We start from the raw sequence: 25,044 nt of genomic DNA, 5'->3' as shown, positions 1-25,044 counted from the left end.
ATGGGGTCCAGACCCCAAGGTTGAAAAACACTGAGATATACATTTATTTTACTAACAAACCTCAGGTAATTTACAGATGATTATTAATACGCTCATTGAATTTGACTTTGTCCTCCTTTGTAAGTTTTACCTAAACTCTGACTGTTTCAAACTTAAAAATTGCTAATGCTAATGCACCTAAAGCTAATGGCTTTTCAAGGTCATTTTTAAATACTGGGACGTTTTGGTAGAACAAATGCCGCGTTTCCACTACGTCAGTGTTTTTCAGCCTTGGGGTCTGGACCCCACATGGGGTCACCTGGAATTTCTAGTAATTGATAAAAGATTAAAACTTACTAATACAAATTTACATTATATAGTCTAAATGTTGCCTAAAATTTACATTTATTTGCAACATATTATAGCAAACTATTACATGGTCAAAAACAAATTCATTTAGTAAATAAAATGTCTGTGTTTTGAATGCGTGGGTTGCCTGAAATTTCTAGTAATTTATTTAAAAAAAAAAAAAAAAAAAAAAAAAAAAAAAATATATATATATAATATATATATATATATATATATATATATATATATATATATATATATATATATATATATACATATATATAGAACTTACAAATAAAAATGTACATTATATAGTCTAAATGTTGTCTAAAATTAATGTTATTTGCAACATAGTATAGCAAACTATTACATGATCAAAAAAAATTTATTTTATCATAAAAAAAGTGTCTCTGTTTTGAATGTCTGGGGGTCGCCAGAATTTCTAATAATTTATAAAAAAAATTGTATAAATTAAATTTACTAATAAAAATTTCCATTATATAGTCTAAATGTTGTCTAAAATTAAAGTTTTTTTTTGCAATAGCAAACTATTACATGATCAAAAACAAATTAATTTTAGCCAAAAAAAAAAGGTCTGTGTTTTGAATGTCTGGGGTCACCTGAAATTTGTGATATTAAAATGGGGTCATGAGCCAAAAGAGGTTGGGAAACACTGTTATATAATGTAGATTTTTATTAGTAAGTTTAAGACTGTTTCAAACTGAAAAATGCTAATCTTAATGCTAATGCACCTAAAGCTAGTGGCTTTTCAAGGTCATTTTTAAATCCTGTGACGTTTTGGTAGAACAAATGCCGCGTTTCCACTACGTCAGTGTTTTTCAACAATGGGGTCTGGACCCCATGTGGGGTCGCCTGGAATTTAAATGGGGTCACCTGAAATTTCTTGTAATTGATAACAAATTAAAACTTACTATTAAAAATTTGCATTATATAGCTGAAATGTTGTCTAAAATTAACATTTATTTGCAACATAGAGCAAACTATTACATTACATTACTAAAATAAACCCAGGTTTCACAGAAGAACCCAGATGTTCTTCAAAATGGACAGAAGTGACATTCTGACACAAAAGAAACAGCGTCTTCATCAGCTGTGGACATGTGAGTGCGGCTGAAGGTTACTCTGAACAGAACGGTCCGACGACGGTTACCGTGGCAACGCTTCCATAAAGGAACAGACGGGTTTACAGTCAAAAACAGTTTTTGAAGCTCTGTAGGAAAAAAAAAAAACTGCTTAGGGTGAAGGACGCCCAGGAGAAAAGAGCAGCGTCTGCGTTTTAGGAACATGTGACACAGATGACACAACCTATCAGAGCTCAGCACTGAAACTATCTGTTCTCAACACATCAGCACTAGTCCCTTTGGTCCATCTGTCCTAAACTGTCCTAAACTGTCCTAAACTGTCCTAAACTGTCCCATATTCTAGAAATGTGTTCCAAACACTCGTGTGTTCTGTGGGTTTGTCCATTCAGTCCCTGCTGTGCTGCTGAGCTTCTTTCTGGTGGCAGATGTCAGTGTCAGTCCTGAACAGGAACAGAAATCTGGGCTGGGTTGAATCTAGAATGAGCATTACACTGGAAAAAATCTAAACCTGTCCAAGTGTATTTGTCTCATTTCTGTTCCAAATATCTGATCACACTGAAAATCAGACAGAATCACCTCCAGAGGAACTGGACACTGAGACAGAGGAACTGATTTACAGACAAGAGATCTGGAACATCTGACTTACACTGATCTGAACAACAGCAGCTTACCTGGGTCCACTGGAAGAGTTTTTTTTTTCTTTTGCTTAATTCGAGCAAAAAAAATTTCAATTAAGAAAAAAAATAATTATAGTAAATAATAATAATAATAATAATAATAATAATAATAATAATAATAATAATTGGATTAAGCAAAGAAAAAAGTTGAATTAAGCAAAAAAAATAAAAAATAAATTAAGAAAAAAAAACTTGAATTAAGCAAAAAATGTCCTTCCATAAACATGAACATGAAAGCACTTGGAGAGCACAGACCTCCGCTAAGGCAGATCAGGTCCAGCTCAGGTCCAGCTCAGGTTCCAGATCCGGTCCAGGTCAGGTTTGCCGTGTCATTTTGTTTATGATAGATTTTTCTTTCACATTTGATACATTGGGTGTTTTTGTAAAGTACCTTATAAACCTGTAGTATCATGAACATGAAGTACTTATTAAAAAAAAAAAGAAGAAGAAGATAACACGTTCTTCTTAATGTAACTTTAAAAAAAAACAAAAAAACAAAGGCTTTCCTGCAAAAAGTGGGTGGATGATTAACGATAGCGTCCACATATGGGGTCACATACAACAGATTTATAAGGAAAGTGTTGATATGTTGTTTAAATAGAGGTCTCAGAACCTGGTTTAAAAGGGTTAAATAAGTGAGTCTGTGTGTATTATTCATTCATTTATTATTTTTATTTATTTGCACATCATAAACAGCAAGAGAAAAGAAAAAAAAAACAAAACATTGTCACATCGACACCTGGAAACACATTTAGGCTTTTCTGCTGTAGTTGGGAACTAGCCACTACTGGAGAAACACCGACCTCTGATTAAAAAAAAAAAAAAAAGAAAAAAAGAAAAGAAAAGAAACTAATGCAAGTAGCACCCAGTCTGCATTAATCTGAGGAATTTGTTCTTAGAAGGTCCACAAGTTGAACTCCAAATGGGCATAGTACCAGTGCAGAACTTGGACCCAGTTTGTTTTCAGAGGATAAAGGATATTTGCAAACCTTCTATGACACTGAGCACCAGAGCCACACCAGAACCACACCAGAACCACACCAGAACCACACCAGAACCACACCAGAACCACAGAGACCATCATCAGATCATGGTCATGGTGTAGGTCTGTGCACTTTAGTCCGAGGAGCCAATGTACGCCGTTGGTACAAAACTAAACTCCAAAATGCAGGATTATTTTTGGTTCTTCCTCAAGATCATGTTAGCAAATTCTGCTGTGTAATGGAATTTTAACTTCTTTATCGGATTCCCTTCTTTGTTCCCGTATTCTTTCCTGAATACCCTTCCCCACTGCATGCTAACTTTCCCATATCTTACCCAAATCCCCCTACTGTGTGTGTAAATTTTCTTGCAAAGTAACAAAAGGTGACTGATTGTTAAACCTTGAGCTCATCATTCAATCCAAAGGCCCTTTGAGGAGACTGGAGGTGTCACTTACAAATGCGATTCACCCAATAATAAAAGGTGGATCTTATGAGAGGCTCTTTGTCTTTTCTTCACAATCGCTGCTCGTGTGTAGAACTGACCTTTCTTTGTAAAGAAATAAAATCTTGTCGGCCGGCAGAGGTCTCTATTTCATTATTCACCAGCAGTAGACAAAAATTTCCTTAACAGTTGATAGTTGAGGAGGTACAGAGGTAATCCCATTAGCTGCTACCCCATATGGTACCGTGTCAAGAACACACTTATGTCAGTCCTGTTTAATGGTACGTTCTGTTACATTACAGAGTGACAGAGACTTTTTCCTTCTTCCGCTGCTTCTTCAGTCTCATGTCGGAACTGGAACTTCTTCTCAGTACCTCTTGGTTTTAGATCAGCCATGTGTTGGAGCCTCTGTGGAACCAATTCTCCCGGCAGAGAACTGGTTCTTTGACTGTCACAACCTAAAGAAGTGGTCTGAGATGAAGCGCTGGCTCCGGCCCAGCCCTGGAACTACCTCAGTTAATTGACTCTGTTATCAGTACAGTGACCACAGGTTTGGAAATTGGTTCCAGGCTGTTACAATTCTGTGCTCTTAAGAGTCTGTAAACTTTGAAAAGAACGTTGATTTTTCAGTTTCATTTCTTGCGCCGTCTGTAGATAAAATTTTCTTAACTTCCTGTGTCCGTGCATGAAGTGCCTAATCAAAGGTCAGTGTATTAACTCGAAGTTCAACCGCTGCCGGCAGGCGTCTCTGAAACTCACTCAAATATCAGGCTTTTCTTGTGACATTTACCAGAGGGGGGGGGGGGGGGGGGTGTGCTGTCTTTTCTAGCCCGATGACATCGGACAGGGTCCTATGATGCCCACTTCAGACGGAGACAAGGTGGACTTGGAGGCCTTCAGTGAGTTCACCAAGATCATGACCCCCGCCATCACGCGAGTCGTCGACTTTGCCAAGAAACTGCCCATGTTCTCAGAGGTAGGTTCTGCTTATTCTGATGCTGTTCTGTTCGATTGTATCTGTACTGCTTGAGCTCTGAATGTTCTGCTGGGGCTTGTTTTCCTGTTTCTCTAAGTATCCTTGGTCCAGATGTAGGTGAATAAGCTAACTCAGGGCCGTAGAGTTGCATGGGGACGCTAGGGACACGTCCCTACCAATATCCAGCCACTACTGCGTTGTCCCTACTGTTAAAACCGCTGTCTGTAGTCAATGATTACGGCACACAAAGGGTTAACAGTCAGTCTCTACTACAAGTCCCACTTGTAACCTAAATCTCACTCTCTGATTGGCTCTGCCGCTAACGTACATGTGATTGGCCGTCCCCGCTGTCACTCCATCTGCTTGTAAAAGTTCCTTCCAACATGCTGGTTGGAGCGGACAGGCGTCAGTGCATGTGTATGTGAGACAACAGCCAGTGGAAGTGTTCAACAGGTTTGGACTGTTCTTCTGCCTGGGTCACGTCAGCTAGACGGAGTTTAAATCAGTGGAGTCATGTCCATTTACATTTGTATGTGTGTCTGTTTGTGTGCGTGCATGTGTGCATCTGTGCCTGTGTGCTCAGTAATTAGGATTTGAAGGATGTGGAAGAGAAGAAAACTGGACATAAGACACTTCTGTAGGAGTTAAAGTGTAAGTTCCTTCAAGGGTATAGAACTGTACAGGCTCAGCAGTTCAGTTTGTTCTTGGAAAAAGCACATCACAGATGTCCTTTAAGAAATACTGAAGGAAATCAATTATGCTATCGCATTGATATATATTGATAAAAAGACTCTATATAGCTTTATATAATATAGTCTTTTTTAAATGAATTCTGAACGTGTATAGACTATAGAAGTCTCATAACTTTTATCATGTTGATGCATTTATGAGGTGGAGGCTTTAACAGAAGCCCTTTGAGACTTTCTGCCTCTAACTGCATCTGTACTGTTTTATTATGTCTGGGATTAGTTATGGATGTGCAAATAAACAATACACATATTGAATAAAAGACAATATTTAATGCCAAAGAGAAACTTTTTAAAAGTTATTTTTACTTAATTTCATAGTTTTGTGTGGCAGAGAGCAAAAGTTTATTTGTGGGGAAACACAATAAAACTTCAGATTCTAGATGTGATTTTATACATCCATGTTTGTGGGGAATAAATTACATGTACTAATTGAAAGTAAAAGCCTTTTTTTCCTCAGGCAGTAACTGTACTCAGTTACTGTATTCAGATATGCATTATAAACATGTCAGTTACTGAATTCTTTTCCTGACAATTATTATTTGCTTGTTTGATCAGCTCTACACAACTTGAAATTATGATTACAAATGGAGAAAAACCTCATCTTTCAGAAGTGCTGCCTTGGAGCCCTTTAGTGTCCACACCAATGTCAGAATCCACCCTACTCCCTTGAGCAGACTACATGTCTGGACTCATGCCTGAGTCACCCAATGACATGAACAGTAGCAGCTTAAGGATCATTTGGCTTTATGTGGGCTGCTGACTGCAGTGTATGATCAGTGTCTGTATGTGGTAGTTGAAGACAACATGGATCTTTTCAGGTCTTTACTGTGTCATTATGGTACATTTTTGGCATGTACAGTTTCTGTGGACGCTGCTGTCCTGTTCTGTTCTGTTTCATATGTAGATGTTCTCACAAAGGACTTTCTCAGTAGGAAAACCTCACATGTACTGGTGTGTCATGGAAGGATTCTAGCACTCTGGACACAATTTGGGTTAAAACACAAAGCTCATTTATTTTTACATATGAAAAGATATAGAGACGACCGACCACACCTCCAGAGTCTGCTTACTGCTGTCTGCCGAGTCCACACCCAGGTTATTATCGTTAACAAAAACTAACGAAATGACGAAAACTAGAATTTAAAAAACATTTTCATTAACTGAAATAAATAAAAACTATAATTAAAAGAAAAAACAACAACAAACTGAAACTGTATTGTGTGTTTACAAAACTAACTAAAACATATAAAAATTATAGATAAAATTTGTCTTTGTCGATGTCAGATTGATACGAAATCGATTTATTTCGCTCAAGCAATTTAGCTAGCGGCTCCATATGGTGCTTCAAGGTCTGTCACTTCTCGTCACTAGTTTAGAGTCGTCTTCTGGTCCCCACTCTACCTGGAAACATGGAGACTAAAAAACAACAGCAGAGTCCTGTTTGGGATTCTGTGAATACAACGGTGAAGATATGAAAAAATAAAACTAAACTAAAACTAAGCACTTACAAGAAAATGAAAACTAATAAAAACTAGCAAACCTGCTTGAAAAATTCATTAAAACCAACTAAATTTGAGGAAAAAAAGTCAAACTAATGCTGTGTTCCAGTCCACCTGTAACTGCTGTTTTTCCTCCTCCTACTGGTGTAAATGCACTGAATGAATGTTCAGTCAAACCTGGGACTGTGTTCACCAAAGAAAAGTGAACACTGATGACCTTTGAACATGTGTCCAAGAAAGAAAGAAAGAAAGAAAGAAAAAGTTTAAACAAGTGAAGAAAGTCAGAGTCACACCACTGACATCTACTGGACAAAGAAAGAAAAACAAAAAGACCTGAACAGAGAAAAAAAATATGAACTATTTACGAGAGAGAGAGTCAGAGACAGAGAGAGAGAGAGAGGGAAACAGAGAGAGAGGGAGGGGGGGGGAGACAGAGAGGGAGAGAGAGAGTGAGAGGGGGAGACAGAGAGAGAGAAGGAAAGAGAGAGAAGGATAGAGAGAGAGGGGGGAGAGAGAAAAATAGGAAGAGAAAGAGGGGGAGAGAGAGAGAAGGACAGAGGGAGAGAGAGAGAGATGTAGAGAGAGAATGGGAGCGGGAGAGAGAGAGAGAGAGAGAGGGAGAGAAACAGAGAGGTGCTCAGAGGAATTTGAGGTGTTTTATTGGACGTATAGAAGAGAAAGTGCAACAGAAGTATTGATGTCATCACACTAGTATCGATCCAATACCAACACACACACACTGTAGTATGGATATTATCAATATTTAGATTGATACTCCCTGCCTTAAATTAAGTACATGAACATATTACTCACTTTTTAGGAGTAATTTGTTGTGTAATCTATTGGAATGTGTTCGGTGGATTTGACCTCATTTCTTTTTGTGTGTTATTGCTGTTAAAGTTACATTTAGTCACATTTGACTCCAAATATGGGTTTAAATCTACTCAAACCAAAATGAGTGCAAATAGTTACCTCACTTTTATTGAGCAGATTCTAAACCAGGACTGTCAAACTCCTGTTAGTTCAGTTCCACATTCAGTTAAATTGGATCTGCAGTGGACCCAACCAGAAAAATAAGAACAGAATAATATAGAAATAATGTCAACTCCAAACTTTTCTCTATGTTTTAGAGTGAAAAAAGTACATTTACATTATGAACAGGTTTACATCTACAAACTATCCTTTCAAACAATGGGAATAACATGAACAAACGGAAATAATCAGTGTAATTTGAACACTACTCTGCCTCAGTTTATCATTTCCACATGTTCATTATAACTGACAGATCACAGTGGATCTACAAACACACAAAACATTTTAAATAACAGACAGAATCCTACTATAATGGACGTTCTGTGTCGTATGTGCGATGTATGTCCTGATGTTGCAGCACAGGAGGGCATATGGGTGCAATGCTGCTGTTGCACCACTGGAGGGCACTATCGTACAATGACACCACGGGTACAATGCCGCTAGTATTGTTAACATTGTATTTACTTCTCTTCAGACATTTCAGGTTGTTCATGTTTGTTCAGGTTATTCATGTTTTTTTGTGAAATTATACTTTTTTTGTAGTGTAAATACATGAAAATATTTACATTTACCAAGAGAAAAAATTGTAGTTGTCATTATTTCTATGTTATTATGATAGTATTTGACTGGTCCCGCCCAGTTTAGATTGAATTGGTCTGAATGTGGAACCTGAACTAAAAGAATTAATAACTTCAGTGTAATTTTTACATTTCACAAATTCATCCCAGGGCCGGACTGGACCCTTTGGTGGGCCAGATTTGGTCCCCGGGCCATATGTTTGACACCTGTGGGCTACAGGTTTGTTTTTACGGGGTTGGGTCCAAACAGGAAACATGTGACCTGACTGTTCACGAACCCACCCACACGTTTAAACTCCACTGGAATGTAGATTATACTCGGTGCTCATGGATCCCGGACAGCTCGTATATTTAAATGTTCGTGGTTCCTGTGCTTTGTTTGTGTTCCAGCTGCCTTGTGAAGATCAGATCATCTTGCTGAAAGGCTGCTGCATGGAAATCATGTCGCTGAGGGCCGCCGTCCGCTACGATCCAGAGAGCGAAACGCTGACGCTCAGCGGTGAGATGGCGGTGAAGCGCGAGCAGCTGAAAAACGGCGGCTTGGGCGTGGTGTCGGACGCCATCTTTGACCTGGGCAAGAGCCTGGCCCAGTTCAACCTGGACGACTCAGAAGTGGCGCTGATGCAGGCCGTGCTGCTCATGAGCTCAGGTTCGAAACAACAAACACAAAGCAGGCGTTCTTCTGCATGTGCATGAGTTCACACTGAAGCTGAACTCCACCTATTTTCACACTGAAGCTGAACTCCACCTGTTTTCACACTGAAGCTGAACTCCACCTGTTTTCACACTGAAGCTGAACTCCACCTATTTTCACACTGAAGCTGAACTCCACCTATTTTCACACTGAAGCTGAACTCCACCTGTTTTCACACTGAAGCTGAACTCCACCATCATGTTGGATTCAGTCCAGTCAGTGCAGGTTTATGTATTAGTCACAACAGTTGTGTAATGTCCTGTGAGGGTCTGGAGGAGGCCATCCCAGACACACAAGATAAGATAAGATAAGATAAGATAAGATAAGATAATACACTGCCAAAATCTAAATCTGTCCAAGTGTATTTGTCTCATTTTTAGTCCAAGTATCTGATCAGACTTCAGATCCGACAGAATCACCTCCAGAGGAACTGGACACTGAGACAGAAGACCTGATGTACAGACAACAGATCTGGAACATCTGACTGACACTGACCTGAACAACAGCTGCTTACCTGGATCCACTGGAAGTTTTTTTTGCTAGACAAGATCCCAGAAACAAACGGTTTAAATGAGTTTCCTCCGTATGGGTGGGTGGGTCCATCATTAGGGATAGGGGGCGGAGCTCAGTCAAGAGGGAGGAGCTCAGAGTAGAGCCACTGCTCCTCCACGTCCAGAGGAACCAGCTGAGGTGGATTAGACATCTGGGTCTGATCCTCCTGGACTCATCCCTGGGGAGGTGTTCTGGGCATGTCCCACCGGGAGGAGGAGTCTGAGGAGAGGGAGGAGTCTCAGGACAGGGAGGAGTCAGAGGAGAGGGAGGAGTCTGAGGAGAGGGAGGAGTCTGAGGAGAAGGAAGTCTGGGCGTCCCTGCTTAGACTGTTACCCCCGCGACCCGGCCCAGATAAAGCGGAAGAAAATGAATGGATGGATCTTGAATTGAACAAAAAAATCTTCAATTAAGCAAAAAAAAAAAAAAATCTTGAATCAAGACAAAAAAATTCAATTAAAAAAAAAAAAAAATCGGACCAATGGCCCTGTATCTTAGCGGCCAAATTCAAAGCTTTGGGAAATGTATCCAGATCCATTTATTCTGCCCCAGTTCTGTGTATTTATTCTATTACAGAAATAGTCCATGTTTTGCTCATATTCAATCAGATCTGTCAAAAATTCAAATTCACACTTGATATCATTGATACTGATTTATTGGATCAATCCACTTCCTATCTGTTATAATGGGAACATTTTTCAAAGTTGCACCAAATCCAGAATCAGATCCGGATCCAAATAATTTCACTAACTTTTGTTGACATCATCATAAAGAAGCTGTAGACCAAGTTTGAAGTCAATCGGAATTGTAGTTTCAGAGAAAAAGACAATTTAAATTTTTGTAACGGACGACAGACGACAATCGATGACAACGATGATGAACGACAACAGACGACAACGCTGGACGCTGCATGACGACCATAGCTTACGGCCTGTTGGCTGGTAAGATAAAAAAAGTAGAGTTGAGCAAAAAAAAAAAAAAAAAATCTTGAACTGAGAAAAAAACAAAAAACAAACTGCTGTTGTTCAGGTCAGTGTCAGTCAGATGTTCCAGATCTGTTGTCTGTACATCAGTTCTTCTGTCTCAGTGTCCAGTTCCTCTGGAGGTGATTCTGTCGGATCTGAAGTCGGATCACATATTTGGAACAGACATGAGACAAATCCAGGAGGTCAGGTTTAGACTTTTCTCAGTGTGTGTGTGTGTCGGAGCGTCCTCTCTAACTGTTTGTCGTTGTGGGTGTCTGCAGACCGTTCGGGGCTGAACAGCGTGGAGAAGATCGAGCAGTGCCAGGAGGCCTACCTGCTGGCCTTCGAACACTACATCAACTACAGAAAGCACAACATTCCGCACTTCTGGCCCAAACTGCTGATGAAGGTGACGGACCTGCGCATGATCGGAGCCTGCCACGCCAGCCGCTTCCTGCACATGAAGGTGGAGTGTCCCAACGAACTGTTCCCCCCGCTGTTCCTGGAGGTGTTCGAGGACCAGGAGGTTTAAACAAAGGAGGAGAAGAAGAAGAGCAGACATGTGGGTAGTTTTTTTGGAGGAATACAACATTTGGAGGAGGGAGAGAAGACGAAAATCTGATTGTTTTTCTTTTGTTTTGTAAGTTTTTTTGTTAGGTTTTTTTTTTTTTTTTTTTTTTTAAACCTGCCACCAGCATACACATGAAAACCAGAAAGAAACACAGTTAGGAGAGGTACACACACACACACACACACACACACCCTCATACACACCCTCATACACACACACACACACACACCCTCATACACACCCTCATACACACACACACACACACCCTCATACACACCCTCATACACACACACACACACACCCTCATACACACCCTCATACACACACACACACACACACACACACACCCTCATACACACACACACACACACACACACACACACCCTCATACACACACACACACACACTGCCATGTATTCAATATGCAAACCCACTGTTTTGTGACTCCAGAGGTTTGGACGATCAGCTGTTCCCTCATCCTGAACTAATACACACTGTGATGTTTGGATGTTCATCTGTGGGACCTGCCCCCCCACACACACACACACACACACACACAACCATGACCCCCCCAATCCAAATGTTTGGTCCAACCTTCAGTCCGTCGAGTGTCGACCTACCTCTGTGGAAGTAAATCTGTGTCATCAGAATTTGAATTATAAAAGACATTGAATTTGTAGCACTGAATTTATTTTTTGCACTGAAATTAAGTATCTGAATTTTATCAATTCTCAATTTATGAACGTAGTTGAATTCAGGGACAAACAATTCAGATATTTTATTTCAGTACAAAAAAATTCAAATACTTAATTTCAGTGGAAAAAAATAATAATAATTCAGATATTTCATTTCAGTGCAAAAAAATTCAATGTTTTTTATAATTCCAAATGTGATGACACAGATTTACTTCCATTTTCCTCCTTCACATACTGACCTCTATCTATATCTGTCACACACACACACACACCTGCACTTTTACCTCATAGTTTGTAAAATGCATTATCTGTCGTCTGACTGTGTGGATGGTCATAGTTAAACCCACAGTCTGTGTTTGTTTGTTTGTTTGTTTGTGTGTTTGTTTGTATGTTTGTAGTTCTCTGTTCACCTCTAGTGTTGGATCCGTTTACAGTGGAAACACTTCATACTCAGCCTTTACTATTTAGACCTGTGTCCAACATGATACTAATGTGAAACATAAAAAATAAGACAAAACACCAAACAAATCCTGAAATAATTAAGACAACACGTTTGTTTAACTAAATTAAAATATTTTGGCTTTTTATTCAAAATAGTCTAAATGCATCTAAACATCTAAATGCTAGCTACCTTTGTGGAATTATGGGTATTTTTTTTTTTGTGCTAACATATGCAGTATCGTTAAAGTGCTAATGCATACTCAAGTGAGCAAAAAAAAAAAAAAAAATCTAAATAGAATACAACCACTTGCCTTTTATTGGTTCTGTTTGAGTCTAATGCCGTGTGAGTGGAGGCATGCTAGCATGGCTAAATTAGCATAAGCTAAATAGGCAGTGAGTAGCTTACGTAGCATAAACAGTATGAGTAAACAGACACACTGGTGTCAGTGACTTTTGTCAATAAAATGTTTACGGATCTTTCACCTACATTTCACCCAAATACTGACAATATTATCTTCCAAATGTCTTTGAATCCAATGTTATTTTCACCAGGTCTGACTACGTGCTTGTTGTCTTCTGTTACATAGCTGTTAGCATGCTAGCGTCCTCAGCTCTCATGGCCTGTATAGAAACAGCTAGTGCAGGGGTTTCAAACTCATGTTAGTTCAGTTCCACATTCAGCTAAATTAGATCTGCAGTGGACTGAACCAGTCAAATAATAACAGAATAATATTGAAATAATGTCAACTCCAAACTTTTCTCTGTGTTTAAGAGCGACAAAAAAAGTTGATTTACATTATGAACAGGTTTACGTCTACAAACTATCCTTTCAAACATGTGAATAACATGAACAAACTGAAAAAATCAGTGTAATTTGAACAATATTCTGCCTCAGTTTATCATTTCCACATGTACATTATAACTGACAGATCACAGTGGATCTACAAACACACAAAACATTAGTAACAGACAGAATATTGGTAAAATTGTACTGACTTCTCTTCATACATTTCAGATTGATCAAATTTGTTCAGGTTATTCACATTTATTGTGAAATTATACTTTGTTTTAGTGTAAACACTTGAAAATATTTACATTTACAAAGAGAAACATTTGGAGTTGTCATTATTTACACTGGGAAAAATAAATAAATAAATAAATAAATAAACTGTAAAAAAAAACAAACAAAAAAAAAAACAGTATTATTCAGGCAGCAAGGGTGCCAAAAAATATGGTTAAATAACAGAAAAAAACATCTCATAAAAATACAGTAATTTTCCATAATTAAAATACAGTTTTTTTGCCCTAACTTTACATGAGATTTTGCATATGTTTTGACTTTTTAATGTTTAATAAAGAATATTTACATGTATTAAAACAATCCAATTCCCTATACATATATATATATATATATATATATATATATATATATATATATATATATATATATATATATATATATATATATATATATATACATATCATTTTCAGTGAGACTCCGTTGTCCAATCCACTGATAAAAACTGTATTTGGACAGTTTATCAGTGCTTATACATGTTATACATTCACAAAAATACATTATTCAACATTTTTGTTGTGAAACCTCCTGTAATTACACAAGATATTTGTTAATTAACAAACAAGTCTGGTTCAACTGACAGAACTAATACTAATAGTTCTGTCAGTAATACTTGTCAGTAATTTTATCTCATGTTATTTATTTATTTATTTATTTTACAGTATTACACTTTAAATTAACAGTTTAATCTCATACATAGAAAAAAAAATATTTGTGAAATTACGATACATTTGCAAATGTATTTGAACTGTATTTTTCTGTGAAAAAAAGAAAAAAATATTTTTAAAAAATGGAAACTTTATGGTTATTCACAGTTACAGTTTTTTCGTGTTATTTTACATTTGACATGTAAAATCAAAGTTTTATTTTGTCATTTCATTGATATTTTCCTGTATCTTTAAAATACGGGAAAATCTGTAAAATAAACAGTGAAAATTCTGTTAAATTACAGATTTTTTTTTTTACAGTGCACGTTATTATGATCATATTTTACTGAATCCAGCCCGCTGGAGATGGAACTGGTCTGAATGTGGAACCTGAACTAAAAGGATTGTTAATATCTTAGAGTAATTTTTGCATTTCACAAATTCATCCCCAGGGCCGGACTGGACCCTTCGGTGGGCCGGACTGGACCCTTTGGTGGGCCGGACTGGACCCTTCGGTGGGCCGGACTGGACCCTTCGGTGGGCCGGACTGGACCCTTTGGTGGGCCGGATTTGGCCCCTGGGATGCATGTTTGACACCTGTGATCTAAAGGCAACAGAGGTGTTTCCACTACTTTTTAAAACTGCAGAGTGTCATTTATCGTTATGAAAAAGCTCAGATCTTTAAGAAAATGTATGAATTTATATAACTTACAACATTAGCCGTCAGCTCACTAAAAACAATATATGAATATACAAATATACAGTATCTGTTACTAGAATACCTCTCAGACACATACCTCTTATTTTCATTACCTCTCACACACTCACACACACACACACACACACACACACACACACACTCACACACACACAACACACGCACACACACACACACACACACACACACACCTGTTTGTTGTTTTTGGATGGATTACCTCAGCTGTTCAGTTCGTCATCTCGTCCTTATCCTCACTTCCTGTCTCCGTGTGTGTGTGTGTGTGTATGGCTCCATAAGCCCCGCCTCCTCACCTCCCCCCGCTGTCTTAGTCGTAGTTCAGCGCCGGCAGGTGGAGGTGGGAGGGGCCTGTCACTTACCTCTGCAGGCTGAACCCATTCAAGTCCCAGAAGCAGAACCAACAGATTCTACCTCACCGTGTCCATGTCCCAGCAGTCGTCCCTCTGTCTGCAACACACTCACATGCATGCACAGCATAGAGAGATCTATTTAAGAGAGAAATATATATATAAATATACATATATGTACGTATGTACACAAAGTACAGCCCAGTTGCCAACATGGACCCGTCATACTGGGCCGTGCATCCACAGCTCACCTGGCAGACGGTTTATTTTTCTCTCCTTTTTTTTGTCAAGTTTTGGAATCACACACCATGTGGGACCAACAGCCACTCTGGAATCTGTTTTTTTTTTTTCTTTTTTTCTTTTTTTTTGGTCGGGGGGTGAAGCTGAAATGACAATAAGGCCAACGGTGGGTGGGGGGGTATTTAGTGACTTTTCATTGTGCCGATTGAACTTAAAGGTTGGCATCAGGGCACTTGGACCTGGGACTCCAGTGGAAGCCATGTGGCCCTCTAGGGTCGGGCCCACCGACTGTTGTGGTGGTGACTGGGAGGTGCATGAAACAAACAGCGTTGAGTCAGCAGTATTGGCCTGTGGATACCGGCCCGGAAGGAGGGGGAGGGGGCGAGGCGGATCGAGGGCGGATCACCTCAGGACCACAGACTTGTCCTTCCTGGCAGAACCTCCCTCCCTCACCGGTGCAGCAGAAATGAACACTAAGTGATTTCAAAGACGTTGTGAACGCCTGCCCTATCCCAGAAGAAACGAACGACATGAGTTCAACACTGCTGATTAAAGGTGCGGCAGACTTTCATGAGCAGTTTTTCCTCAGATCTGTCCATCCTAAGTCATGTCCTCAGTTTCATTCGTCTGTTCGTCTGTCTGTCATTCCTCAGCTGAATCTCTTCCTCATGGTGAACAGTTTCTTAGTTCCATCCACCACAAACAAACCATGTGTTTACAATCAGAGCTGGAAGGGAACTCAGGCATCTGAGGAATTTTGTCACGACGTGCATTGTGGGAAAGGGAGCAGTAGCGGTGGCATTTCTGTGTCGTGTCTTTAGCAGCCGCTGCTGTCAGGTGGCTGCACGAACCTCCGTTTCCCACAATGCACGTCATGACAAAATTCCTCAGATTCCTTAGTTCCCTTCCCGTTCTGAATGTAAATACACGTTTTGTTTCTGGTGGATGGAACTAAGAAACTGTTCACCGTAATGCAAGAGATTCAGGTGAGGAATGTCAGACAGACGAACAGATTCCTGACACTGAGGGTACGACTGAGGATGGACAGATCTGAGGAAAATCTGCTCATGAAAGTCTGCCGCACCTTTAAGCTCCACCTACCATATCCCAAACTGCCATCCACTACAAGTAACTATCAGGTTTTTTTCTGTTGCACTAAAACCACAATGTCTGTATCCCTAAGTAGCCCAGACCCCGCCCCCTTTCTCCCTTTCTCCCACATCTTTCCCGTTCCTGCCTGTTTTTGAACAGTCTTAACAATACTCTGGAAACAGAATCTCTGTCTGCAAGAGCACACACACAGTCCTTTATGTCGACCTCTGATGACATCACAGACCCACCGTGGACTGTGACCCCGCCTTTTAGGCGCCTTCAGCCGTCTCAGTGTTACTGATTTACGTTGCAGGGTACTGAAATAGAACCGATTATACAGGGATTCATAGATCTATACACATATATATATATATATATATATATATATATATATATATATATATATATATATATATATATATATATATATATATATATAAAGCAGCAGCAGCAGCAGTACACACACAGCAATAGGATGATGAAGCGGTCCAGTTTGCCAGCTGCCATTTGTCGGTGCACTGTGTGGGTTCCATACTCTGCTCACTATCACTGTGAATGAAAGCCATGCTGACCAGGCCATGGCTCCGACAGGGAACTGCAGGCTTAGTAATTCTGATGTGCTAATGTGCCTCACACAGGTTGGTCATACTAATATACACCACACTGCATATAGAATCATAGATTTATCACATAATAAAATCCATAGATATGGTTATTGTATGTGGCATTACAGCTACCATCAGCTGAACTTAACTGGGCCGGCTCAAATCTGACCCAGAATCTGTCGGACCTGTAGCAGGAAGTGTCCAAACTCTGTTCACCCACATGAAGGACAGGAACGTTCTCCTCTGCTCACAGGCTTCTACGTTCACCTGTGACTGTTCGTCAGTAGGATTATGCTAACATTACTGCTCCGTTTTTCATGAACCTCAGCGGAGCGGTCGGCCAGGGCCCAGGGAAGTACCAACAAGACCAACGTTCTAACACCGTGGTTTCCAACCTTTTTTAGCTCCTGACCCCATTTTACCATCACACATTAGTGGTGACCCCAGACTTTCAAAACAGAGACATTTTTTGGCTGAAATGAATTGAATTTTCCTTGGTCAGGTTATGTCCAGTCAGTCCAGCTGTGATTTACAAGGCTGACAATTAAACCTGAACAAACTAGAACTGAAAATGTGAATGATGAAAGAGCTGCAGCATCTGAACCCTCAGTGGTCTGAGTCTATTTTGGCTGTTTTTGAGTTCTTTAGGTTTTGTCTTTATATACTATAGAAACAAATGTTTACTATACCCATGTTTAGTATCTTCTTTTTCAGCACAACTTCATCTATATCACCTGTCTATTATTTTTTTCACTTTAACCTACTATATCAACACAAAAGGACAAAAAACACACAAAAAATATAAAATCCAATTTGAAAAGTGTATATAATTTATTGCATAAATAACACACAGGTGCTTAATGAACCTTTTCAAAGACTTTAAAAGTGAATATTGGTTCCAAATATTAAGTATATAAAATCAAAATTGTAATAAATTCCAACTCTACTCAAACATTTGACCTAGGTGGGTTAAAGGCCCTTGTGCTGTGACCCTGGGCCCTGGTACCCACTCCGCTGACCGTGCATGGACTTGTGCGTTGTTTTCAGTTGATGTCACGGTGCTTTATGATGTTCGTTTGCCTTACGGTGGTCACTACAGAGCAGTGGCTCCACCTCCAGACCCCTAGAGCTCATCATATAGCACAAATAAATAAAGAAATAAATACGTTGAGCAGGAACATGCTGAGACTGAGACGTCCAAGCAGAGATCAGGTTTCAGATTTGAGCCAGCATCACAGCCTCTGTCCGTCCGTCCGTCCGTCCGTCTGTCTGTCTGTCTCTCAGCCAAATGATCACCAGAGAAATCCTCTTTAACGACGGGAAATAAAAAAAAAAAAAAAAAAAAAAAAAAAAAACAAAGCCACACCAGCACCACAGAGCGCACTGCCTTCAGCCATGATTAGTCGCACCAGCATAAACAGAGACAGACACAAGTCCAGACCTCATTGTACGTCCACACCACGTTTCAGACACCAGGACAAACACTCACACCTGCTTCTTCCTCGTCTTCTTTTCCTAAATTTAACGTCATCCAAATGTACCGTCTGGACGTAGCCTGGTAGGTGATGCAGACGCCCACAGCCTGGCTCTGTGAACGTACAGATAAATGTTCCGTACTAGTCTGTTTGTACACAACGACCACAGAAATGTTTCCTCTCACTGTTTTTCTGTCTGTTTGTCCCATTAACACTCAGGCCCAATCCACTTTCACCCCACTTGGCCCCTCCCCCTCCGTTCTGCACGTACACGTGAACAAAGTTATTATCGAAAACTAACGAAAATAACAAAAACTAGAATTGTAAAAACATTTTCGTTGACTGAAATTTAAAAAAAAACTATAATTAAAAGAAAAGAATGATAACTGAAACTGTATTGTGTGTTTACAAAACTAACTAAAACGGATAAAAATTACGCATAAAATTCCTTTCGTTTTCATCTTTGTCAATGTTGGATTGATACGAAAGCGATTTATTTTGCTTTAGCAATTTTAGCTAGCAGCACCATACGACACTTTTTGGTCCGTCACTTGTGGTTTCCAGTCGTCTTCTGGTCCCCACTCTACCTGGAAACATGGAGACTAAAGCAGCAGAGTCCTGTCTGGGATTGATTTGAATACGACGACAGAGAAGAAGAGAAAAGAGACCACTGAGCTCCAACTAAACTACAATTAAGCATTTAGAAAATAATGAAAACTAATAAAAACCAGTGTTCAGAACTCACAGCTCCTCCTTCAGCCTGAACTCTGTGCATGTGTGGATCCACTCTGTCTGTTTAAATTCCACAGTTTCCAGGTTGTTCCATACAGCAGAAACAGTTGAATCTGGTCCCAGTCATGTGTCTGTCCAATTAGATTCAATTCACATCAATATTAGTTGAGTTCTAATTTTAAATGTGTGGGAAATGGGATTTTCAGTGTTCAGTGTAAATGTCCACAGAGTCCACATTCCACAGTGGATGTGGACAATTTAGTTCCACATACAAGAGACTGTTCTAAGCTACAGGTGGATCCAACTGGAGGAGAATCAGAGTCGATTGGAATTTTTTTATGAATTTTGTAAAATGTCTCAGTGATGACAGATGGAAAACTGTAGATGTTGTGACCTTGCTGTGACCTTGAACTTTGTCCTACTGGGACCAAAATGGACTGGGTTGGTCCCAGGGCCTAGGCCTATCTGTGGGGAAGATCTGGGAAAGATGGGGGGAAGAGTTTTACACTGAAGATGAGAACAAACAAACAAACAAACAAACAAAGCAAAATGATCACAATACCTGCCGGCGGAGGTAACTATCAAACCTGCTCTAAAAATGAATTAAAATGAACTGAATTAGAGAAAAAAAAAGTCAAAACTAAATAAAACTAAACTAGAATGAACAAGAAAAACACTGAGAATGCAGACCTCTGCCAAGCCCCCCCGATCACCACCAAAATTTAATCATTTCTTCCTTGTGTCAGTATCAACATTTACTGAAAATTTCATGAAAATCCGTCCTTAACTTTTTGAGTTATCTTGCTAACAAACAAACAAACAAACGCACACAAAGCAAACTGATCACAATACCTCCTGGCGGAGGTAACAATCCAACACTATTAGAACCTTGATGGTGCTGCTAGTTAAAATCACTAGAGCAAAATAAATCGCTTTCAAATCAATCTGACGTTGACAAAGATGAAAACAAAGGGAATTTTATCCATAATTTTTATCCATTTTAGTTAGTTTTGTAAACACACAATACAGTTTCAGTTAGTTATGTTTTTTTCTTTTAATTACAGTTTTTATTTATTTCAGTTAACAAAAGTGTTTTTACAATTGTAGTTTTCGTCATTTTGTTAGTTTTCAGTGACGATAGTAACTTTGGTTTATAGTGACGTCGACGTGTGTCTGGAAGGGTCAGACCATTTTAACCGCTACCCCTCAGAATGAGGTTTAAAGGGGGGGGGGCCAAGGGGGGAGGGGCCACGGGGTGAACTGGGATTGGGCCTAAAGTTAGGATTAACTTTTTAATGCTAACGTTTACAATAAACTAACTAAATGTGAAGTTGATGCTAAGGTCATGGCACAGAACTATCCACATGGACGTCCACTCCAGACCAGTCCCAGCTCCTCATACCACTTGTTTTTTCGCAGATAACCTCGACTATTTTTACTAAACAGATAAACTTACCCAGGGAAACTCATCTGTACGTCGACACCCCCTTGTCCTTTCCACTCCGTCCCCATTCCAACCTCCTCTCCCTCCTCTTTTCCACCCTCCATTTTCACCGTTTCTTACACAGAAAGCACTCTTTTATGGGTGGAGAAAGACGACAATCCCTGCAGGAATTTTATCCACACGTGGAATGTAAAATACTGAAATTGTACGAATCGAGACACAAAGAGTGAAGTCCCGCACTCGTTGTTTTTGATGTTGTTGATATTGCTTTCTTTGTGAACCAAGTGTCGGTTGTTCTGCTCGTTTCTCGGGCGGATGAGTTCATTTGGCAGGAGGGATTAAAATTCCGGCTGTAAGACAGACTGCTACTGATGAGTTGTTTTTAATATATTGTGTTTGGAACAAAAAAAAAAAAAAGGCCGATGTGTGTGTGAGGACTGAAAATCTTGAGTGATGTAAAGCGAGAAAAGAAGTGACTCTGTCCCGGAGAGAGAGAGAAAAAAAAAAGTTTTTTTTTTTTTAAATGGTAATTACCTTTTGTCGTTAAAACTTTGCATCTAAGTTTCTTGGTAAGTGAATGTCTGTCTATGTGTGTTGATGCTTTACTGTGAGAAAATGGCTGTATATGCACTTTGAAGACCATCGTTGGTGCAGTAGTAGCTAGTGCACAAATATTCTCTAAAGGGTCACGGTTCAGTTCACCTTTAGTTCAGCCGGTTGAATACGTTAGCATGTATCTGCCGCTAAAACAGAGCTATTCCACAGTTACACATACAATTAAACCACATTAGTTGCCTTATTCAGCTCTTTTAATAACAGGTTTTTACGCATTCATAGAGGTCACATTAAGATGCCTTTTGGAACACACCATTTCTAGCATTAGCATCATTAGCATCGTTAGCATCAGTGCTCCTCAAGCATTTTAGCTCATTTTTGTTGATCATTTTTAATAATGTACATATTTTAGTTCAACATGCCTGCCATTGGATTTAAACTTGATTTTACAGAAGTTATTTTCACATCTCCAGAAGTTTTAAAACTTGGATTTTGGACTTTTCTGTTTCCCGCCTGTTTTGAGTTACGTGAAATATTTAAACGATCAGTTGAGACCCGGCGTTTCCTTTACTTTCTCCAACACACACTTCCATCTGGACATAAAATGATCCAAATAGAAAACTGATTGATGCCACAACTCAACCCTTTAAAAAAAAAAAAAAACACCTTATTTGTTTTATACCTATGCTAACGTTCTACCTACTTCCTGTCACACTGTAAAAAAAAAACAAAAACAAAAAAAAAACAGTAATACGCCTTCAGCAGGGGTGCCAAAAAATACTGTTAAATAACCATCTCATAAAAAATATGGTAATTTTCCAGAATTAAAATAGAGTTTTTTGCCCTAACTTTACTTGAGATTTTACTTTACTTTTTAATGTTTAATACAGAATATTTACATGTATTAAAACAATCCAATTCCCTATAAATATATATATAAATAATTTTCAGTGAGACTCAGTTGTCCATTCCACTGATAAAAACTGTATTTGGACAGTTTATCAGTGCTTATACATGTTATACATTCACAAAAACACATTTATTCAACATTTTTGTTGTGAAACCTCCTTTAATTACACAAGATATTTGTCAATGAACAAACAAGTCTGGTTCAACTGACAGAACAAATACTTCTGTTACTATTAACTGTCAGTAATTTTAATATTACAGTATTAAACTTTAAATTAACAGTTTAATCTCAGAAATAGAAAAGAAATATTTGTGAAATTATGATACATTTGTAAATGTATTTTAACTGTATTTTTCTGTGAAAAAAAAAAAAGTAAATTTTGTGGTTCTTCACAGTTACAGTTTTTTCATGTTATTTTCCATTTGACATGTAAAATCACAGTCTTTTTGTCTTTTCATTGATATTTTCCTATATCTTAAAAATACAGGAACAATCTGTAAAATAAACAGTGAAAATTCTGTTAAATTACAGATTTTTTTTTTTTTTTTTTTTTTTACAGTGCACCAGGAAGTCATCAGTATTCCAGATTTAATTATTATCATGTGGAGAATAGAAATAGATGATTTTCAACAGCTGTCATATAGATAGTCACATAAAAGAGCACTTCTTATTCCTCCACTTTGCTAACTGGGTAAAATTCGCTTGTTGATTGTGAACTATCATTAGCTAAATTTAGCTCCTCAGCTAACATTAGCTAATTTGATTTGATTTGGGAAGGAAAAATAAAGTATATCCCAGATAGCAAATCTTTTGTCAGTATTATGGCATACATTTGGTATTTTTGTCTTTCTTTTGTCATTCTGAAAACCTTTAGTCTGAACTGTGGTCTGATTCAGGTTCTGATTCAGGTTCTCCAGACCAGATGTGGAGGCTCCAGCAGTATGTGTCTGAGTTCTGGTATATGTGTGCTGAACTACAGACTGGGCAAAGAGCAGGATCCAGTACAGGGATGGTATGGCATGTTTATGGCAAGACAGAAGACTGACTAAAGAGCACCAACATCTGATTCCACATACAGATGTGTTTTGGTTGTGTTTGGCATATTTCTGTAAAACCAAAACACTGCACAAAGACTGGGAATTTCTACCCAGAAGAAAACCCACTTCATTTTAAAAGCATGATCAACACAAATTTGGGGTGAATTTTGGCCTCCTTTTGGCTTGTTTCTGGCCTCTCTTTGGGTCACTTTTGGCTACTTTTTGGCTGGATTCTGGGGATTTGGGGCTTTTCTGGGACAATTATGGCTATATTTTGGAAGTGCGCAATTCATTTTGGGTGAATTTTGGCTTCCTTCTGCTTTGATTTTGGCTTGCCTATTTTGGGCCATTTAAGGCCCATACATCCAGAACTTTGCCAAAATGGCATGCTAGTTTTGGGCCAGATTTAAGCCATATTGATTTTGCTATCTGGGATATATTTGATTTGTAACATTAAAACCAAAGGCAGCATTTCTATTTATTGTCCTTTAACCTCCTTCACGTTCATGTAAATTACTTTCAAACATAAAAATAATGAATCGGGGAAGTGATGTTTTTGCATCTGAGTAGAGGAAATCTGGTTCCCAACAGATATTTGGTAGCAATAGCTATCATTAAATCCACATTTTTTTCCAAATCTAACAGTAACTTTGCAGTGAATGAGCTGTCGGACGAACTATCCATTTTATAAATCCAAACATCACTACTCGATCGTATTATCGTCATAGAATCGGTTTTAACTGAATTAGCAAATAACTGATGCCGTATCTGTTTCCAAAGATATTTATACGAGGCATGTTCATAGGTCAGAGTAGTTTTGGGGGGTGTTTGTTTGTCAGACCCCCTTAGGCCACATCCTGCCTTCTGCTAATTGCAGTCCCTGGGCGTCAGCGGCGGTGCCAGCGGCTGGAATGCGTCCTGTTTCTTCAGCTTCTTTCTGTCGGCGTACTGCTCGTCCATGAATCCAGTTTCCAAAGCCACCCCATGGTTTAGCTGAACTGAAACTGAACGAACCTGGACCTCGTTTTCACAGTTGCTTGGGCTGTATCACTTGCTTAAACTGGGTATTTGCTCTTACTCCTGATCTGGGTCAAATAAAAAAAGAAACATCATGTACTGATTTAAAAAAAAAAAAATCGTAATAATCTGACCCGAGACCAGTGTTTATTCTGCGATGTATAAATCTGCCATCCGTTAATCATGTTGTGGCAAGAATATTACTGTAGTCGGGGAAAAGGCCTCACTGTACACAAATAAAAGTGTAAAGAAAGACACAAGGAAAAAAAAAAACAAAAAAACATATATATATATATATATATATATATATATATATATATATATATATATACAAAAACCAAAAAAAAAAAGACCTTTCTCCAACTCTTCATACCTCAGTGTCCTGCTTTGTGCCAGATTTAAGGAAGGAGGGTTCTCAGTGTCAAGCAACAGTTGGTAAATACATATGGAAGTCAATCTGTCTCATCAGATTTTCAATTATCAAAGACATTAAATTTGTAGCACTGAATTTTTTTTGCACTGAAATTAAGTATCTGAATTTTTTGTATCTGAATTCAACTATGATCATGAATTTAGAATTAAAAAATTTCAGGTGCAAAAAAATCTGATACTTAATTTCAGTGCAAAAAAAATTCAGTGCTACAAATTTAATGTCTTTTATAATTCAAAATGTGATGAGACAGATTGACTTCCATACATACAGACCCAACAGAGGTGGAAGGAAGACAGAGACTGCCATCTTGTTTTTGTTTAGAAAAATGGTGGCTTGATGAGTTTTCCACCATTTTTCCTGAAAGTTAGACTTGGGTGAATTTTAGTTTAAAAAAAAAAAATGCTTATAGTCTCTG

The 25,044-nt window shown here is 38.6% G+C and overlaps 1 protein-coding gene and 1 long non-coding RNA gene across 2 annotated transcripts in view; one reads left to right on the top strand and one right to left on the bottom strand.

Moving 5' to 3' along the window:
• LOC115416299 (thyroid hormone receptor alpha-like) overlaps positions 1-11,136 on the top strand; it is a 54,413-nt gene extending 43,277 nt beyond the window's left edge. Inside the window, 3 exon segments of the mRNA XM_030130051.1 lie at positions 4,362-4,508; positions 8,757-9,015; positions 10,856-11,136. Coding sequence (XP_029985911.1) covers positions 4,362-4,508; positions 8,757-9,015; positions 10,856-11,106 — 657 coding nt within the window. The 3' untranslated portion in view covers positions 11,107-11,136.
• Positions 1,899-25,044, bottom strand: part of LOC115416301 (uncharacterized) — a 26,107-nt gene continuing 2,961 nt past the window's right edge. The window contains exons 2-4 of the long non-coding RNA XR_003934941.1: positions 9,512-9,566; positions 8,458-8,462; positions 1,899-2,071 (exon numbers count right to left, since the gene is read on the bottom strand). This is a non-coding gene — a long non-coding RNA (uncharacterized LOC115416301). The remainder of the gene's footprint in view (positions 2,072-8,457; positions 8,463-9,511; positions 9,567-25,044) is intronic.

This window comes from Sphaeramia orbicularis, unplaced genomic scaffold (assembly GCF_902148855.1).
Source record: "Sphaeramia orbicularis unplaced genomic scaffold, fSphaOr1.1, whole genome shotgun sequence".
NCBI classification, from domain to species: Eukaryota; Metazoa; Chordata; class Actinopteri; order Kurtiformes; family Apogonidae; genus Sphaeramia; species Sphaeramia orbicularis.
The sequence above is the reverse complement of the archived record's forward strand: the minus strand, read 5'-3'. Positions and strand labels throughout refer to the sequence as shown.